Raw genomic sequence first — 15,536 nt, 5'->3', positions numbered from 1 at the left:
AGGGGCTTCCTCATTGGTGTTCCTAATACGGCAGTAACATGTTCAAACAAATCTCTTAACTAAATAAATACAGGGCTTAAACATGAACTAAATCTCCCTCTTATAACCAGCAGGGTATTTTTTTTTCTTTCAGGCATTATTCACTTTTTATGTTTAAACTCCATGTCTAAGTAAATTAAGGACAAATCCCATATTTAGTCTTCTCTTTCACATACCTGCAAAGGACCAAAAAATATTATTTTAGAAATGAATTCTCCACAACAAAGGAAGGGCTTTTCTGAAGATCTACCACGGCTCAAAAGCCTCATGATTTGAGTCACTGGTTTTATGTTTTGGCTTTATTTTTTGGCAGGTGTCAAAGTGATATTGATGAATGTGCTGTTAATCCCTGCCGTAATGGGGCCCTTTGCGAGAACACCCATGGCTCCTATCGCTGTAACTGTAGCCTTGACTATCGAGGAAAACACTGTGAAGACTCGCTTCCCAATAAGTATGTGTCAACTCCATGGAATATTGGGTTAGCTGAAGGAATAGGAATCATCGTGTTCATCATAGGCATCTTCCTAATAGTGGTGATATTTGTTGTCTGCCGCAAAACGATCCAGAAAAAGAAGAAACACCAAGCAGAACCCGAGGACAAGCACTTGGGACCCACAACAGCTTTCTTACAAAGGCCATATTTTGATTCAAAACTCAATAAGAGCATTTACTCAGACGTACCACCCCAGGTGCCTGTCCGCCCCATTTCTTACACTCCAAGCATTCCAAGCGACTCCAGGAACAATCTTGACCGAAATTCCTTCGAAGGGTCCACCATTCCTGAGCACCCTGAGTTTAGCACCTTCAACCCAGATTCCATGCATGGACACCGAAAAGCCGTGGCGGTCTGCAGTGTTGCACCCAATTTGCCTCCCCCTCCTCCTTCCAACTCTCCTTCAGACAGTGACTCGATTCAGAAACCCAACTGGGATTTCGACTATGATAGTAAGAACCCTTTTTTCCCTCCTAAATAAAATATCACTGAGATAAATATTATGTATAAGCACATGAAAGGTCCAATTAAACCAACAGCCCCCTTTCTATTCCATACCCCACCTCTTGTTTCCTGATGATGCATCAGCAATGGTTTTCCTTTATCCCTAAAACTTCCATCCCTTAAGACTTAGCTCAGATCCCACATTCTACATGAAAATTTAATTTTTAATTTTAATTTTTAATTATTTTTTAAATTCCAATTAATATTATTCTAAATAATATGGTGACTACTTTTTGAAAATCTAAATAGATTAATTGTTTAATCAAATTCTTAAAAAGCTATGATGGGCTTCTACTTAATGGATTGTTCAAGGTACCCTCACAAATAAAAAAAAAATTGACTGGGACTCTCCTTCATTGATTACCACTTAAAACCACCTTTTATTTCCCTGGTTAGTTTTCTTGCTCTACTGATACAAATTATACCCTTTTCACAGCATAGTAGACAGTCTGACTCATTCCTGGGGCCATAAAATTAATCACCTGATCATGAGTCTCCAACTTTAGCTAGGCTAGTCAAGCAATGAACTTAGAACATTTAATTGGAAATGCTAAAACTTGAGTTTCCCTGGCAGAACCTTTAAGACCTAGGTCCCTAAAAGGTTCAAGTTCTAATGAAAGAAATAGCAAAATAGGAAGGAAAATATAGAAAAACCTTACCTTTGTGGAGGAAATTCCCTCCACTAGGAGTTTCAAATATCCATTAACTGCATTTATTGAGTTAGAAAACAAACAAAACTTTCTTACTCTGGAAAGCTCTGTCAGAAATGTTGTCCACGTGGGATTTATTTTGAAGCTAATTCACTTGAGGTCATTACTAATCACCCATTGTCTCCCTGTACTTTCCCTCTAGCTAAAGTGGTAGAACTCGAACCCTGTATTTCAAAGAAACCTCTGGAGGAAAAGGTATCCCATCCTTACAGTGCTCGGGAAAGCCTGTCTGAAGTCCAGTCCCTCAGCTCTTTCCAGTCAGAGTCCTGCGATGACAATGGTATGTAGAATATGAGTTTTCCCACTGTGCTTACTGGCTGTCATCTCTATTTCTCATTTCTTTTATATTATACATATTTGAATTAGATGACCTTTTTCTTAATGCCCTGGAGATCTCATTTAAACAGAGTGCCTCTCAGTTTTATGTTAGCTACAAGGAAATAATATAAATCATTCATATTCTATCGGTAATTGGGCTTTAATAATTTGCACATACTTTCTAAGTAAGTTTCTGAATTTAATACTATTCCTCCCATTCCCAATAATCTAAGGCTCAATCTTGAGTTATTAGCATGATAGAAAATATTATCCAAGAGCAAAATACACCAGGTTTGTTGTGAGTTGAGTTCATTTCAGCAAACATTTGTTTAAATGACTTCTATAAGCATCGCTCTGTATTTGAAAAAATATGGGGCTTTTCTAAGCCTATTCAGATAAATTGGCTGGATTTATTTATTTACCTCCTCATTAGGAAAAATCCTTCACCCATAGAGATAATAAATCACCTGTGCCTTCCCATCCTACACCATTCTTCTCCATGCCCACCTCTATAAATCTTCCTTAAAGGAACTCTCCAAGGTGCTGGAGACTTTTGCCATAATACTCAGCCTCTTCTAGGTTCCCCCTCAGGGTCAAATAGAGACTCTAGACTTCAACAAACTATGTATCATCATCTGGGCCATGTGCATTCTTCATCTGCTTGATTCTTTTTGTGTGGATGACGAGCTGAGCTCCTTTCGAGTGGCAGAGGGAGCTCTGTAGGGTTATGAGGCTTGATGCAGTTAGGATAGTATCCTCAAAAAGGGGCCTCTAGTTGGACCTCCCTGACTCTAGGAAATCCCTTCTCCATTTGGATTAGTCACCAGATATCATGCATGATACCTCAGACGAGCCTGGGTGTCCCTGATTTGTGTCCTGATGGATATTAATACCCTAAGGAAGGATTGTGGAATAAAATCATCTCTGGTTACATTACTCTTCAGTGGTGTTAATATACACGGGGAATGTTTCGTTTGACATGAGCAGCCAAGGCTGCACTTTGCTTGGCCAGGTCAGATGCTTTCTTGTTATCGACAAACAGTAAACACAGCAGGTCCTCTTTTTAGAGTAGATAGAAAATTCTAACACATTTAACTTTCACAGACAGTTCTTAGCTCTCTGTTTCTTTTTCTCTTCTCTTTTACAGTGGCCTCAGTTTCCATATGGATCCTGTTAGTATTTAGTGGGAATGGAGTTTAAGAAACTGCTTTTGTATTCTTTTGGATTTATAATGAGAGAAGTTCATGGGGACTCCCAAGGCAGTAGATTAAAGGAGGTTACTTAGCTGGTTTTTGGCCATTGTGAATACCATTGATATCCAGCCTTACTACATTGAAACATGAAAAGCATAAAATATGAAAAAAATGGGACCATACATAATAGTAGAATAAAAGAAGGATTTTAGTTACACAAAATTAATTTCAATGGGTTTGTTTTCAGTTTTTTATGCTTTACAAAATACTTGATTTTATTTTATTGTAAGACTTCTTTGGTAAGTCCATGAAGGCATCTAGTACATGAAAGAGCTCCAAATTTTAAATTCTGAATTGTCCATTTAACTGCCTTTGTAGCTTTGAACAAATCACTTCACCACTATTAACCTCAGTTTCTGTAAAATTAAGAAGCTAAACCTCTGAGGCCCTAAGATCCCTTTACCTTGGCAAATAAAAAAAATCCCATAAGTGCTTTTCCTTATTATCTTTTTTTATTCATAAAGGAGCCAGGTATTGGAGGCCTTCCTCTGAATTTTTTAATGTCTCATGGTGGTCAGTTACCCTTCTCTCTCCTCCTTCCTTTTCCAGTCATGTATATTTTTGTCTGTCCCCCATGATGCTGTGGGTGCTACTCCTCATATAAAAGTCATCCTTGGTAACACACTTCAGCCTAATTACATCCACCATGAGTCTTGAGTATTTTTAAATTCAATCACTCCCCCTTTAAAAAAAATGTACATTTCAGTTCTTCAACAAAATGTTTTGCTAATATGTAAGAAACAAAAGTAAAATATTATATCAAGTATCTGAATATTATTTCTAGCTCTTAACATAATGTGATCTTATGTAAGCAGAAAAATCTAGCACTGTATAAAATGTGGTTATATGTACCTCAAATGTACTGCAAAAAGGTCATGTTTATACTTGGAGATAAGAGTAGAATTGCTTTTTTAAAACTAGTTCCTATAATTGGTGTTATTATATAGTACATCCATTAAATGTTCTCCATAAAGGTCTCTGAATGCTTGGTTATAATGACCAAAACTTATTCTTTCTCTTTTTTACTTTCACTGTACACTAATTATTATTAATTTCTCTTTATTTTATTTCCACTTATTACTAATCATTTATTAAAACTATTGAATAATTATAGCACTTATTCATATATGTTATTTTAAATTGTCACTAAATTATTAAATAATAATTATAGTTAGTATACTAATCAGTATTTATATATTTTTATTTCTAGTTATTAATTTTATTATTAAAATTATGAAATTGATCATTATAGTTAATAAATTAATTATTGCCTAATTTTCCCCACCTAGAGAGATAAATTAATATAATGCCAAAGTAACTAAAATTTACCTGATCCCCTCAGCCTTTTGGAGGAGTGGCCTCCTCCAAAATTTGCCTTGTTTTATACATATATTCTCATTCCCTTCTACTCCTCCATTCATTGTAGAATATGAACTCTTTGAAAGCAGAATTCATTTTCTTTTTGTATCCCTGCCATCTTGCAGAATTCCTCTTTAGTTTATTGATTGACATTATATGTTAATTGATTATAACTTCTGCTTATAAAATGAAAGGCTGCTCTTTAGGGTTAATAATCATCAATTCCACTTTATGCAAGTTTCCACACTTCATAATAAACATGTTCACCAGCTGTGAATCTGTGACTTAGTAGGGAAGCCCCTTTAAGTTAAGTACTCATGGAATCCCATGATCTCACCACTAAGACATGTCAATGGAAAGATTTGAATCCAGAGCTTTTTCCAAATTAGCATTCCATCCCACTTTACATAGAAGACAATTAATTGTGAAAAGGTGCATTTATAGTGTAGATTTTGTCCAAATGCAATTTAAATCATCTTTATTCTGAAGAATCTGCTAAGAGAGCCCCCAAAAGTGTTTAAAAAATTTAATGGCCTTGGCTTTTAATACCTTCACACTTGATACTGTTGGACATCCCCTTCTATAAACTCTCTCCTACCTCATTTCCCTATAATAAGAAAATCAGGGAAGTTGGGTCACAAAGTCACTCTCAGCTCTTGGAGCATTCTCACTCCTCTTCTATGTTTAGATCCTCCTCTAATCAACACATAAAGCCAAGGCAAGCAGAGATTCTTTGCTCTTTTTTTTTAAAATGTTGCAAAGCTGTCTCCAAAAAACTTTTGTCCCTAATCCTGCTCTCTCCTGTTGGCAGTTTGCCCTTCATCCTCCCCATCTCTCATACCTGTAAGTGTAAAATGTGACATTTTCTATTTCTCCACTTGTTGACATTGCTCCCTTTCTTGAGAGCTAGGTTGAGGTGTCATCTCTTCTAGGAAATCTTCCCTGATCCTCCCCCATGCCTCCACAAGTGAATATTGTTTCCCTTGATCTTTCATGCCTCTTTGAACTCTCCCAATGTAATTCATGTACATACATTATTCACCTACTGGATTGTAAATCTGTTCTGGTCAAGAACCTTGTTTTATTTATCTTGGTATTCCCTTCATCCAAGACAATGCTTTGCAGATGGTAGGTAATTAACAAATGTTTGTTGAATTGAATTAAAATTTAAGCTGCCTCTTCGAACTTGATATGTTTAGCTCTTGAGGCATTTAATTAATTAAATTAAGAAAAAATTTTAAAAGTTGGGACATGAAGTTAAGAAAAAGCATTCTAATGCTGACTTGTAATTTACGAAATTGGACATTTTTATGGTTAGTTAGATAAAAAACAATAGGGAGTTTTGTTTTTTTTATTGTGCCAATTACTCATAAATAAATTCTGAACTTTACCATAAGGTAATTGATGGGGAAAGTCTCCCAGATGTAAATTACATTTGAGGCATTTTGTTGAGAACCAATCAGTAACCCAAGCAAGGAGGCTGACGCCTTAATGACTAGTAGCAACAGTTGCTATGTTTGAATCCTCTTCCTCCTCCGTAGATAGAATCCTTTTTGTTCTTCATGTTTGTTTCTCACTCCTACTAATGCCAGTTTTCCCTAACTTTTCCACCCTTCCAAGCTTCCGTGGTGACGGTAATACACCTTGTCAATGCCGTCGTTGACGTTGACATGGTGGATACAGAAGGTATCTATCTGTACACATTCACGCATAGATGCTTCGCTTTTCATTGTTTACAATGGCTGCATAGGTACGGTGGCTCACCGATTGGCTTGATGTTAATGAAGTCTTCGTCAAAATGTGTCTTGTGTGAAATCTTTTGGCTTGTGTTTGGTGGATCCTATGTATCAAGGGGAGTCAGTAAGCAGTGTGTCTTCAGAAGACTTATTTCAGAGTAATAAAAAAAATGCTACCATCTTCCTATCTTATTAACTATAATAAATTAACACCAGGCTCTCAGGAGACTCAGGTTAGAACTTTATCTCTGCAATTGACTTATTCTGCCTTGTTCTCCCTTAATCTCAGTAGTCTTACCTGGGAGATAAGGAGATTGGTCTAGATAAGTTCCAAGGACCAGTCCAAATCTAAGACTCTCCTTCATCTTCAGATGCAAGAGGAAGGCTAATACATATTTTGGGGGGGTTGGAGGTAGATTATATTATTTTTATATACCATATAGTTATATTTTATACCAATATATATTTTTTCCAAGGCAAAAGAATGGTAAGGTCTAGGCAAGGGGGGTTAAGTGACTTGCCCAGGGTCACACAGCTAGGATTTGAAGCCAGGACCTTCCTGGCTCCAGGCATGGCTCTTAATCCGCGGAGCCACCTAGCTGCCTCCTGATTAATACATTATTGATCCAAAATCTTGATAAAAGATGTCAGGATCTCTTATTGTCTCCTCTTCTTGCATATGTACATTTTTTGGTGTTTGTAAACCATGTGCTCTGTAAAACAATTAGACATATAGTGTTAACTGCATTGTTTTCTTTGGTTATTCAAGTGAAAAGGTCTTCTGGTTTTCATATGGGATGATACCAAGACATTTAGAAGCCTCACTAATTCAAGACTGCTGAAACAAAACAAAAAACCCTAAAACTCACCATCAGAGTCCCTAGTTATTGGACCTATTTATGCACTTAAATCATCCTACTTTCTTCCCAAATGGCAGCTGAGACCTCCTCTGACTTATTTTGGGCTCAGGAATCTTTCTACATTGGCATCAGAAAATAAGTTCTAATTCTTGCATTGTACATTCATTCAAAGAGAATGGTTAATAATTCCACAAAAATTGGGCCCTATTTGTTAAAACTTCAAGGAGAAGAGAGTTCCCAAATGACTGAATTGAAAATGGGGATAGCATGGGACCAACCTTATGATGATATCTGTATGAGGAAACTCCTGTGGGTGCACATCTTTACCTGCGTTTTAGTTTAGTCATCTGGGTGGAGGGGAAAGGATCAAGACATCTAGAGTTTGTTGGGGGTGACACAGCTACTAGTTGGAGTCAAGATTTGGACTCAGGTCTACCTAATTCCAAAGTTAGCTGCCTGTTTGCCTATTTATCTCATCAGGGGGATGTGGTGGGGAATCAGGGTATCAGCGAGGTCAAAATTATTTTCATAACAACACTAACATGTTTTTCATTTCTGATATATTAAATATTGGTAAATCCAACCCACATTTTAAAAACTCCTTTTGGAGGGTCAGTCAATTTTTAGAATGGAAAGGGGTCCTAGAACCAAACCATCTGAGAATATTACACTGTGCCAGGGTTAAGTGACATTCTCCAAACTGAGGCACACACATATTTCATTTTCTATTGGTTGCTGAAGTTTCTCATAAAAATTACTCTGGAACCTTTATTATATTTAGGAATTGTGTGTCACGGACTTTTTTTTTTTAAAAAAACAGTATGACATAATAGTAGTTTTTGCCTGTTAAAAAAACTTTATTGTCATGAAAAAATAAGTTACTAAACAGAATTCCTCATTTAGTTAATCCATAAACGTCTATTAAATGCCTACAAGGTGCCAGGCACTGTGCTAAGCATATAGGATGTTTAATTTTCTGAGGGAAAAATGTCCTGGCATTGGTTTTTCGGATTGGAAAAACACCATACCTATTTTTGTGAGGAAGTTGCTTCTTTAGACAAGGAAATGATCCATATAACCCAGTTCTAGTAGCTGTTTCTGAACCTTTTGTCATAGAACTCTGCTATTAGCTGGCATTTTACATGGCTTCTTTTTGGGGTGGACAATCCTACGAGGTAAGTAGGGAAAAAATCACTATTCCCGTTTTGCAAACCAGAAAGCCAAGGTTCAACAATTTGACCAAGGTCATACAATTAAGAAAATATCGTTGATTCTGAATTCAAACTTGTCTTCCTAAATAGAAGTCTCACACTCCAGGTTGCATTTCTCACTAAGTAATGGATCCAAATGTCCCATCTTGACACAGTTTAGTGATGCAAAACTTAACTGTTTTGGAAACGAGGGTTTCATTTTATGAATTACCTTAAAAATTAAGGAATTGTGTTTATCTTCTTAGTAAGGGGATGATAGGATTGTCTCATTAGATCTTAAAGATCAACAAAGGCCAAAGCCATGATTTTATATGTGGGAAAATTGACTTAAAGAGCAGAGTTGAAATTTTAATCCAGGTCCTCTAATTCTAAAACCTGCAGTCTCTTCACTAAATCAATAAATTTATTTAAGAGCCTTCTCTGTTCTGAGCACTGTCCTAAGTCCTAGGGACACAAAGGAAGGCAAAAAAACAATCTTTGCCCTCCAGGAGCTCACAATCTAAATACACTTCATTTTTGGCAGGTATTGTTTATAAAATTTATTTATAAATGTTTTTAAGGCTCTTCATAAAGTCCCTAAGGCTTTTTCAGTTACAGTGAGTTGAATTTTCCAGAAGATAGCTGTAAGATGTGCTTGTCATTTTAAACAATAGACTGAACATCCCTTTTTCAGATTTAAAATACAACATCTATCTTGTATGCCTTTCTAGTTGCTACATATTAGAAAGTGATTCAGCAGACTTGAGCACAATTCAGAGAAGGAGAGCAGGATGATAAAGGAACTAAAAACCACGCCACAGAAAGATTGTTTAAAGGAAATAGAAATATTTAACTTAGAGAAGGCAGAAGTTGGGAGGGGCAGAGAGAGGTATAGGCTAGCTGCTTTTTAGATATTTAATAGGTGTCCTATAAAAGAGGAATTTATTATCAGAGACTCACGGATTTAGATGGGAAAGGACTTGAATTAGAAGGGTCACCCTTCATTTTAGAGAAAACAAGATTAAAGCTAGTGCCAAGAGTTAAAAATTGGCCCAAGCCTACACATGTGATCAGTGGCAGAACTGGGTTCCAGCTTAGACCTACTGACTTGGAATTTAGCATTCTTTCTACGCTTTTTTGTTTGTTTGTTTGTTTGTTTGTTTGTTTGTTGCTTAGTCCCAGAGGGTTTAAGCTAGGGGCAGTTAATTTCCTATAAGAAGGTGGATTTCATCTTAAAATGAAGAAGACCTTCCCAACCATCTGTGGTCCCTACAAGTAGAATTGAGCATCCTCAGACAGTATAGAGTTCTGTCCCTGGAGGCTTTCTAGTAGCATCTTTTATCAAAAATGTGATAAAGGAGGGATCCTTATTCAAGATACAGGCTGAATTGCCAACCTTGGGTTCTTTGGATGCTTGGTTGCTCCAGAAAGAACTCACAGCCATATCATGTTTTCCTCTGGGTTACACTGATCAAAGGATTTACAGGTTAAGGGAAAGAAAATAGTTTATTGAGATTATTTTCTTAGAAATTGGTTAAAATGTGTTAAAACCAGTCAAATCACATTCCATTCCATTTATAATGAACAGGATTTGGAAAGAAAGAACCACTGGAGCTGGTCACAGGTGTCCTAAGAACTATTTGTTTTTGTTGAATACCCTGGCAGTGTATTTGTGATTTTCCATTATCTTGGACTCTGGGGAAGATTGTGCATGACTTAAAAGAATAGAGTTAAAACATTGCTAATTATTGTGTTCCTGTGGGTGCTTAGAGCTAATAATTCATATCAATTTTGTTTCCAGCTCTGTAAGTGTGTGATTTTAATTGCTTAAAGTTTAGATTTTTGTTGGCTCATTTTCTTCAATTTTGTTAATGAAACCCGTTCTTCCAAAAGCAAATTCCTAATCACAGGAAAAACAAAATAATTTATTTAAGGAGAATGTTACACAACCTAGCAATTGTTGTCCTTGGCTACATTTTTGCCATACTTTCTGTAAGATGACCAGGTCTGTCACTAGAGAACCTTGTTTCCCCATTGGTAGCCACTGTGTCTTTATTGCTTCTTAGTTACATTTCCTGTTTGATTCCTAATTGTAAATATTTTCTTCTCTTTTTACTTTGCCGACTAAAGAGTCTTTCGCTGCACCTGATCTCACCAAATCAAAAGGTGACTTATGCATGCAGTTGTTCTTTGGTATTCACTTTTTCAAAAAAGTTTTATGTAGAGGTTTGACCTTAATAAAGATTTAATTTAACTTACTTTAATTTTTGCATTGTTGACTGTGAACAGCATTCATGACCTTGCATTGCTGCATGACTTTCTAGAAAAAAATGAAAAGGAAACATGGTTTCTGCCCTCAAAGAGCTTATAGTTTATACACACATAAGTACAAGGTATCCCAAAAGTTTTAATGCTGTTTTTCCCTGTATAATATGAGGTAGGACTTGTAGGAGGGGCAAATGGAGAGAGGTACAGACAACCCTTCTTAATGGTTTTTGGTCCAACCCAACTGGTGATGTCAGTGTTTTAGGAAATACTCCCAGCGTTGATAATCTTAGAGAGTTACCTGGGAACCCTGAGAAGTACCCAAGAAATAATTTGCCCAGTCTTTGATTGTGATACAATTTGAAATTTAAGTTTTCCTGATTTGGGGGATGGCGATCTCAATCCAGAAGATCCAAGGGAAGTTTATGGAAGGTAGAGAGCCCTACTTGCTCTTGTTAGGGGGAGTAGAGGACTGTTGTATGGAGATATTGAAAGAAGTAGCACCTCTTGGGGCAGGTGGGTGGCACAGTGGATAGAGGGCCAAGCCTGGAGTCAAGAGCACCTGAGTTCAATTCTGTCTTCAAACACTTCATAGCTGTGTGAGTGACTTTGACCAAGTCACTTAATCCCATTTGCCTAGCCATCTCCCTTCTGTCTTAGAGTTGTTACTAAGATAAGAGAATAAGGATTTCTTTAAAAAGTAGAATCTCAGTAGTCAGAAATGAGAAAGGAATGATTTTCTTTTTCAATTCAGATAAAGCTGCTTGCTTGCATGCACCAAAAATATAGTCATTATTCTATATATTACATATTGGGGACCTTTTTCTACTCTAGCATCTAACATTTTAAAGATCAACTTGAAGATTTTTTTAACTATATATTTAGGCTGCTTGTTTAGTGAATAAATTTCACCCAGAATTCATGCTTAATATTAAACCAAATATTTCTCAAGATGAAATAAGCCTGAAACTAAACTAAGATGTATTTCAGTCCCAGAAATATAGCTTGTAGAAAGCATGTTTGCTTCTGACTACTTTATACACAATTCCTTGTATAGTACATTGCTTATGTTAAAATTATTTGCTTGGCTGTTGTCTATATCCATAAAAAACCTAACTTTTCAAAAATATAAGCCGCTGCCTGGTAAGCTTTTGCACCATGAAACAGTTCTGTATAAGTAAGGAGCAGCAGTCCCCAAAAGGAATTTAATTCAATCAAACAAATTAACCTAAAAATAAAGCATGTCTTAATACTGCACTTTCTTTTTTTTTTTCCTCCCCCAGAGTATTTATGAGTGGGGAGAAAAAAAAACCCTAAAACCTTTAATTACACTTTGTGCAATTTTTTTCCTCTTCCTTAGGGTATCACTGGGATACTTCCGATTGGATGCCTAGCGTTCCGCTGCCAGATATCCAAGAGTTTCCCAATTACGAGGTCATCGATGAGCAGACCCCCCTCTATACAGACCCAAGTGCCATCGATACAGACTATTACCCAGGAGGCTACGACATCGAAAGCGACTTCCCTCCTCCCCCTGAGGATTTCCCCGCACCCGACGAACTCCCCCCCTTGCCACCGGAATTCAGCGATCAGTTCGAATCAATACAACCCCCTAAAGACATGCCCGCTACGCGGAGCTTGAGTTCCTCCACAAAGAGCCGGCAGAGGTTCAACTTCAACCAGTTTCTGCCCAACTTTTACCCCGTAGATATGTCTGAACCTCAAAAGACAACGAACGGAGAGAGCAGTAGTTGTAGAGAACCCTTCACCCCGTACCCTTCGGGGTACAGCAGAGACTTTGAAGCCCCCACCGTAGACAACATGTCCATGTCTGTGTATGCTTCAACGGCTTCTTGCTCCGACGTGTCCGCTTGCTGCGAGATGGAGTCGGAGGTCATGATGAGTGACTACGAGAGTGGAGAGGATGGCCACTTCGAAGAGGTGACCATCCCTCCACTGGAGACACAACAGCATACAGAAGTCTGACACTCAAATTCTGGGGGAAAAAAAGTGCCTGGACTTTCAAGAACTTACATTCTAGACCAATATCCTGAAGATATTAATTTTCTTTGCAGCAGATGCTTGGATGCTTTGTTTTTCTAGGAGCTAAAACTGGCATGGCTGCCCTGGATCATGCAGCTCATTTCCACATGTTACCTGGGTTCCATTTCCTGACCTACTGTGTGTGATTGGATCAACTTAAGATTTACATTGGCTGTGCCATTAATAAAGGTGTTTTTTTTTTCATTTTTATTTACTTGGTCTATGATAATAAAAGCAAAAAAAAAAATCAGCCAGACCTCATCACCATTTTAGCATGAGTCATCTAGATTTCATTACATTAACTTTTTTTCTGTTTTTTTTTCCTTTTGTAAATTTTATGTACAGATTTGTTTTTAATAATTTTTATTAGATTTTGTAGATATTTTTTCTCCAGTTCATTTTTCACTGAATCTTAGTTGTATCATTCTGTCATTGCCCAGAATCCTGATTTTGATTATCAGGTTTTCACTCTCTGTCCATTTCCATTATGGTACGAGTCTTCGTGAAAACATTTCACCATATTCTTGCAATACTAGCTGTATATAGAATGAAAAGAGACCTAGTGTTTTCTAGGTCAGACACGGTACATGGAGATGTCTTAAATGGGTTGCTGTATTTTAGGATTAAACACATTTTTCCCTTCTTGGAAAGTGTAATGGGGACCCTCTGCATACCTGTTTAGAACCAAAACCACCACGACACAGTTTTTATAGTGTCTGTATATTTGTGATGCAATGGTCTTGTAAAGGTTTTTATTGAAAACTACCATTAGCCAGTCTTTCTTACTGACAATAAATTATTAATAAAATACTTTAGCTTTACTGCTTATTTTCTCTGTATTTTACTGTACTGTAGTTTATGGTTTTAGGAGTTGAATTTCTTTTCCTCTTGGACAGGTTCGTTTTAGCTTTGTTGCTTCCCACTTCCTCAAGAAAAATTCTTTCTGAATCTCCCAAATCCAAGCATAGCCTATTATGGGGATAACCAGTAGATGGCAATATGTGGCTGCGTGATAATATTCTCAGGATTTGCAAGATGGAGCCTGCCCCATGATGTCCAGCAACGAGGTGGAAGCAAACTTCTTCATTCCCACGATCCATTGATATTTCTTGACTATATGGTCTAAGTGTATTCATCTTTTCTACCTTATACACATTCCCTGGATAAAGTAAATCTCCAAAGGCTTCCCTTTGAGGGTGCCTCCTAATAGCTTCCTGATTTTGTGTAGACCTGTCGATGTTGGCTTGTGATTCTGCCATACCCCCTGATTCGTGCAGGATTGGTGCTTACAAGAAATGAGACAAGGGGCTCATTTGGAGAAGGGGCGGGCTAGGCGTCTTGTTAATGTTGGCAACATCCCCCTACTTGGAATCTCTGTATTTTTTTCTCTTAAAGCCAAAATTATTGGGGAAGAGGGACATGAAAGTAGCCCAAGAGAAAGATTTCATAATATGCAATGAACACTAATAAAGATGTTCTATGAATAATTGGAAATATTTCACTTCCAACACTCATTCAGTCCAATAGAATGTAAGCTCCTCAAGGGAAGGGCTGTTTAATTTTTAGTTTTGTATCTAGAATAACCAGAATACCTGGCACACAATAGTTTGTAGGGAGTGTTTATGGATTAACTAATTTCACCACTACTTCTAAGTGCAGATTCTAGCCTTTCCATGCCTTATTTAAATGGTCTTCATGTACTTTTGTGCCTGGAGAAAAAAAAAACAATTCATCCTTTGGAGGCTAGCCTTCTGGGGCTGACCCATGCTTAACTCGCCAAGCCCTCGACAGTCTGGACCAATACTCGACACATTCAATAAATACTGATTAAGTTCCTACTATGTGTAAAGCAAATTCAGTAAATACCTATTATATTTTTAGTAAATACTTATATATTCACTATATATACATATTACATATTCAGTAAATACTTATATTTCAGAATATAATATAAATATTACATTCAGTAAATACTTATATTCAGAATATATAATTTACATATATTTGGAAAATAATCATTCAATATACAGAATATATAATATACATATATTCAGTAAATATTTATATATTCAGAATATATAATATAAACATTACATATTTGGTAAATATATATTCGGAATATATAATATTTGGAAAATACTTATTCAATAAACAGAATATATACATATATTCAGTAAATCCTTATCTATTCAATATACCAAATATATAATATACACATATTCAGTACTTATGTATTCAGAATATATAATATGCATATTACATATTCAGTAAATATATATTCAGAATACATATACATATATTTGGAAAATACTGTTATATTTGATATATAGGTTATATAATATACATATATTCAGAATCATAAAGTGCATATATTTTGAAAATATATATTCAATATCCATATATAGAATATGTAATATACATATAATCAGTAAAAACTTATATATTCAGAATACATAACATACATATATTTGGAAAATGCTTTCATAGTCAACATATAGATTATATAATATACATATATTCAGTAAATATATATTCAGAATATATATTATATATATTCTATAAATATTCAGAATACATACTATGTATATATTACAAATAGTTATATATTCAATATACATATAAATACTTCTATATTCTGCATGTATAATACACATATTTGATAAATGCTTTTATAGTCTATCTTCAGAATATGTAATATACATTTTGGTAGATAATATATTCAGAATATATAATATATAGTCAATACCAATATATTATATCTATTTA

The 15,536-nt window shown here is 36.0% G+C and overlaps 1 protein-coding gene across 4 annotated transcripts in view; it reads left to right on the top strand.

Annotated features, from left to right (window-relative positions):
* Positions 1–13,591, top strand: part of FAT1 (FAT atypical cadherin 1) — a 165,205-nt gene extending 151,614 nt beyond the window's left edge. For 2 of the 4 annotated variants that reach the window (XM_056802981.1, XM_056802978.1), the window contains exons 26-30: positions 353–984; positions 1,889–2,026; positions 6,297–6,362; positions 10,593–10,628; positions 12,088–13,591. In XM_056802981.1, the coding sequence (XP_056658959.1) occupies positions 353–984; positions 1,889–2,026; positions 6,297–6,362; positions 10,593–10,628; positions 12,088–12,713 (1,498 nt within the window). In that variant the 3' untranslated portion in view covers positions 12,714–13,591. The remainder of the gene's footprint in view (positions 1–352; positions 985–1,888; positions 2,027–6,296; positions 6,363–10,592; positions 10,629–12,087) is intronic. The other 2 variants (XM_056802979.1, XM_056802980.1) reach the window with 2 other exon arrangements.
* Positions 13,592–15,536: the final 1,945 nt, after the last annotated feature.

The sequence above is a fragment of the Monodelphis domestica genome, chromosome 6 (genome assembly GCF_027887165.1).
Source record: "Monodelphis domestica isolate mMonDom1 chromosome 6, mMonDom1.pri, whole genome shotgun sequence".
Lineage (NCBI taxonomy): Eukaryota > Metazoa > Chordata > Mammalia > Didelphimorphia > Didelphidae > Monodelphis > Monodelphis domestica.
This window is presented reverse-complemented; position numbering and strand designations above follow the sequence as displayed.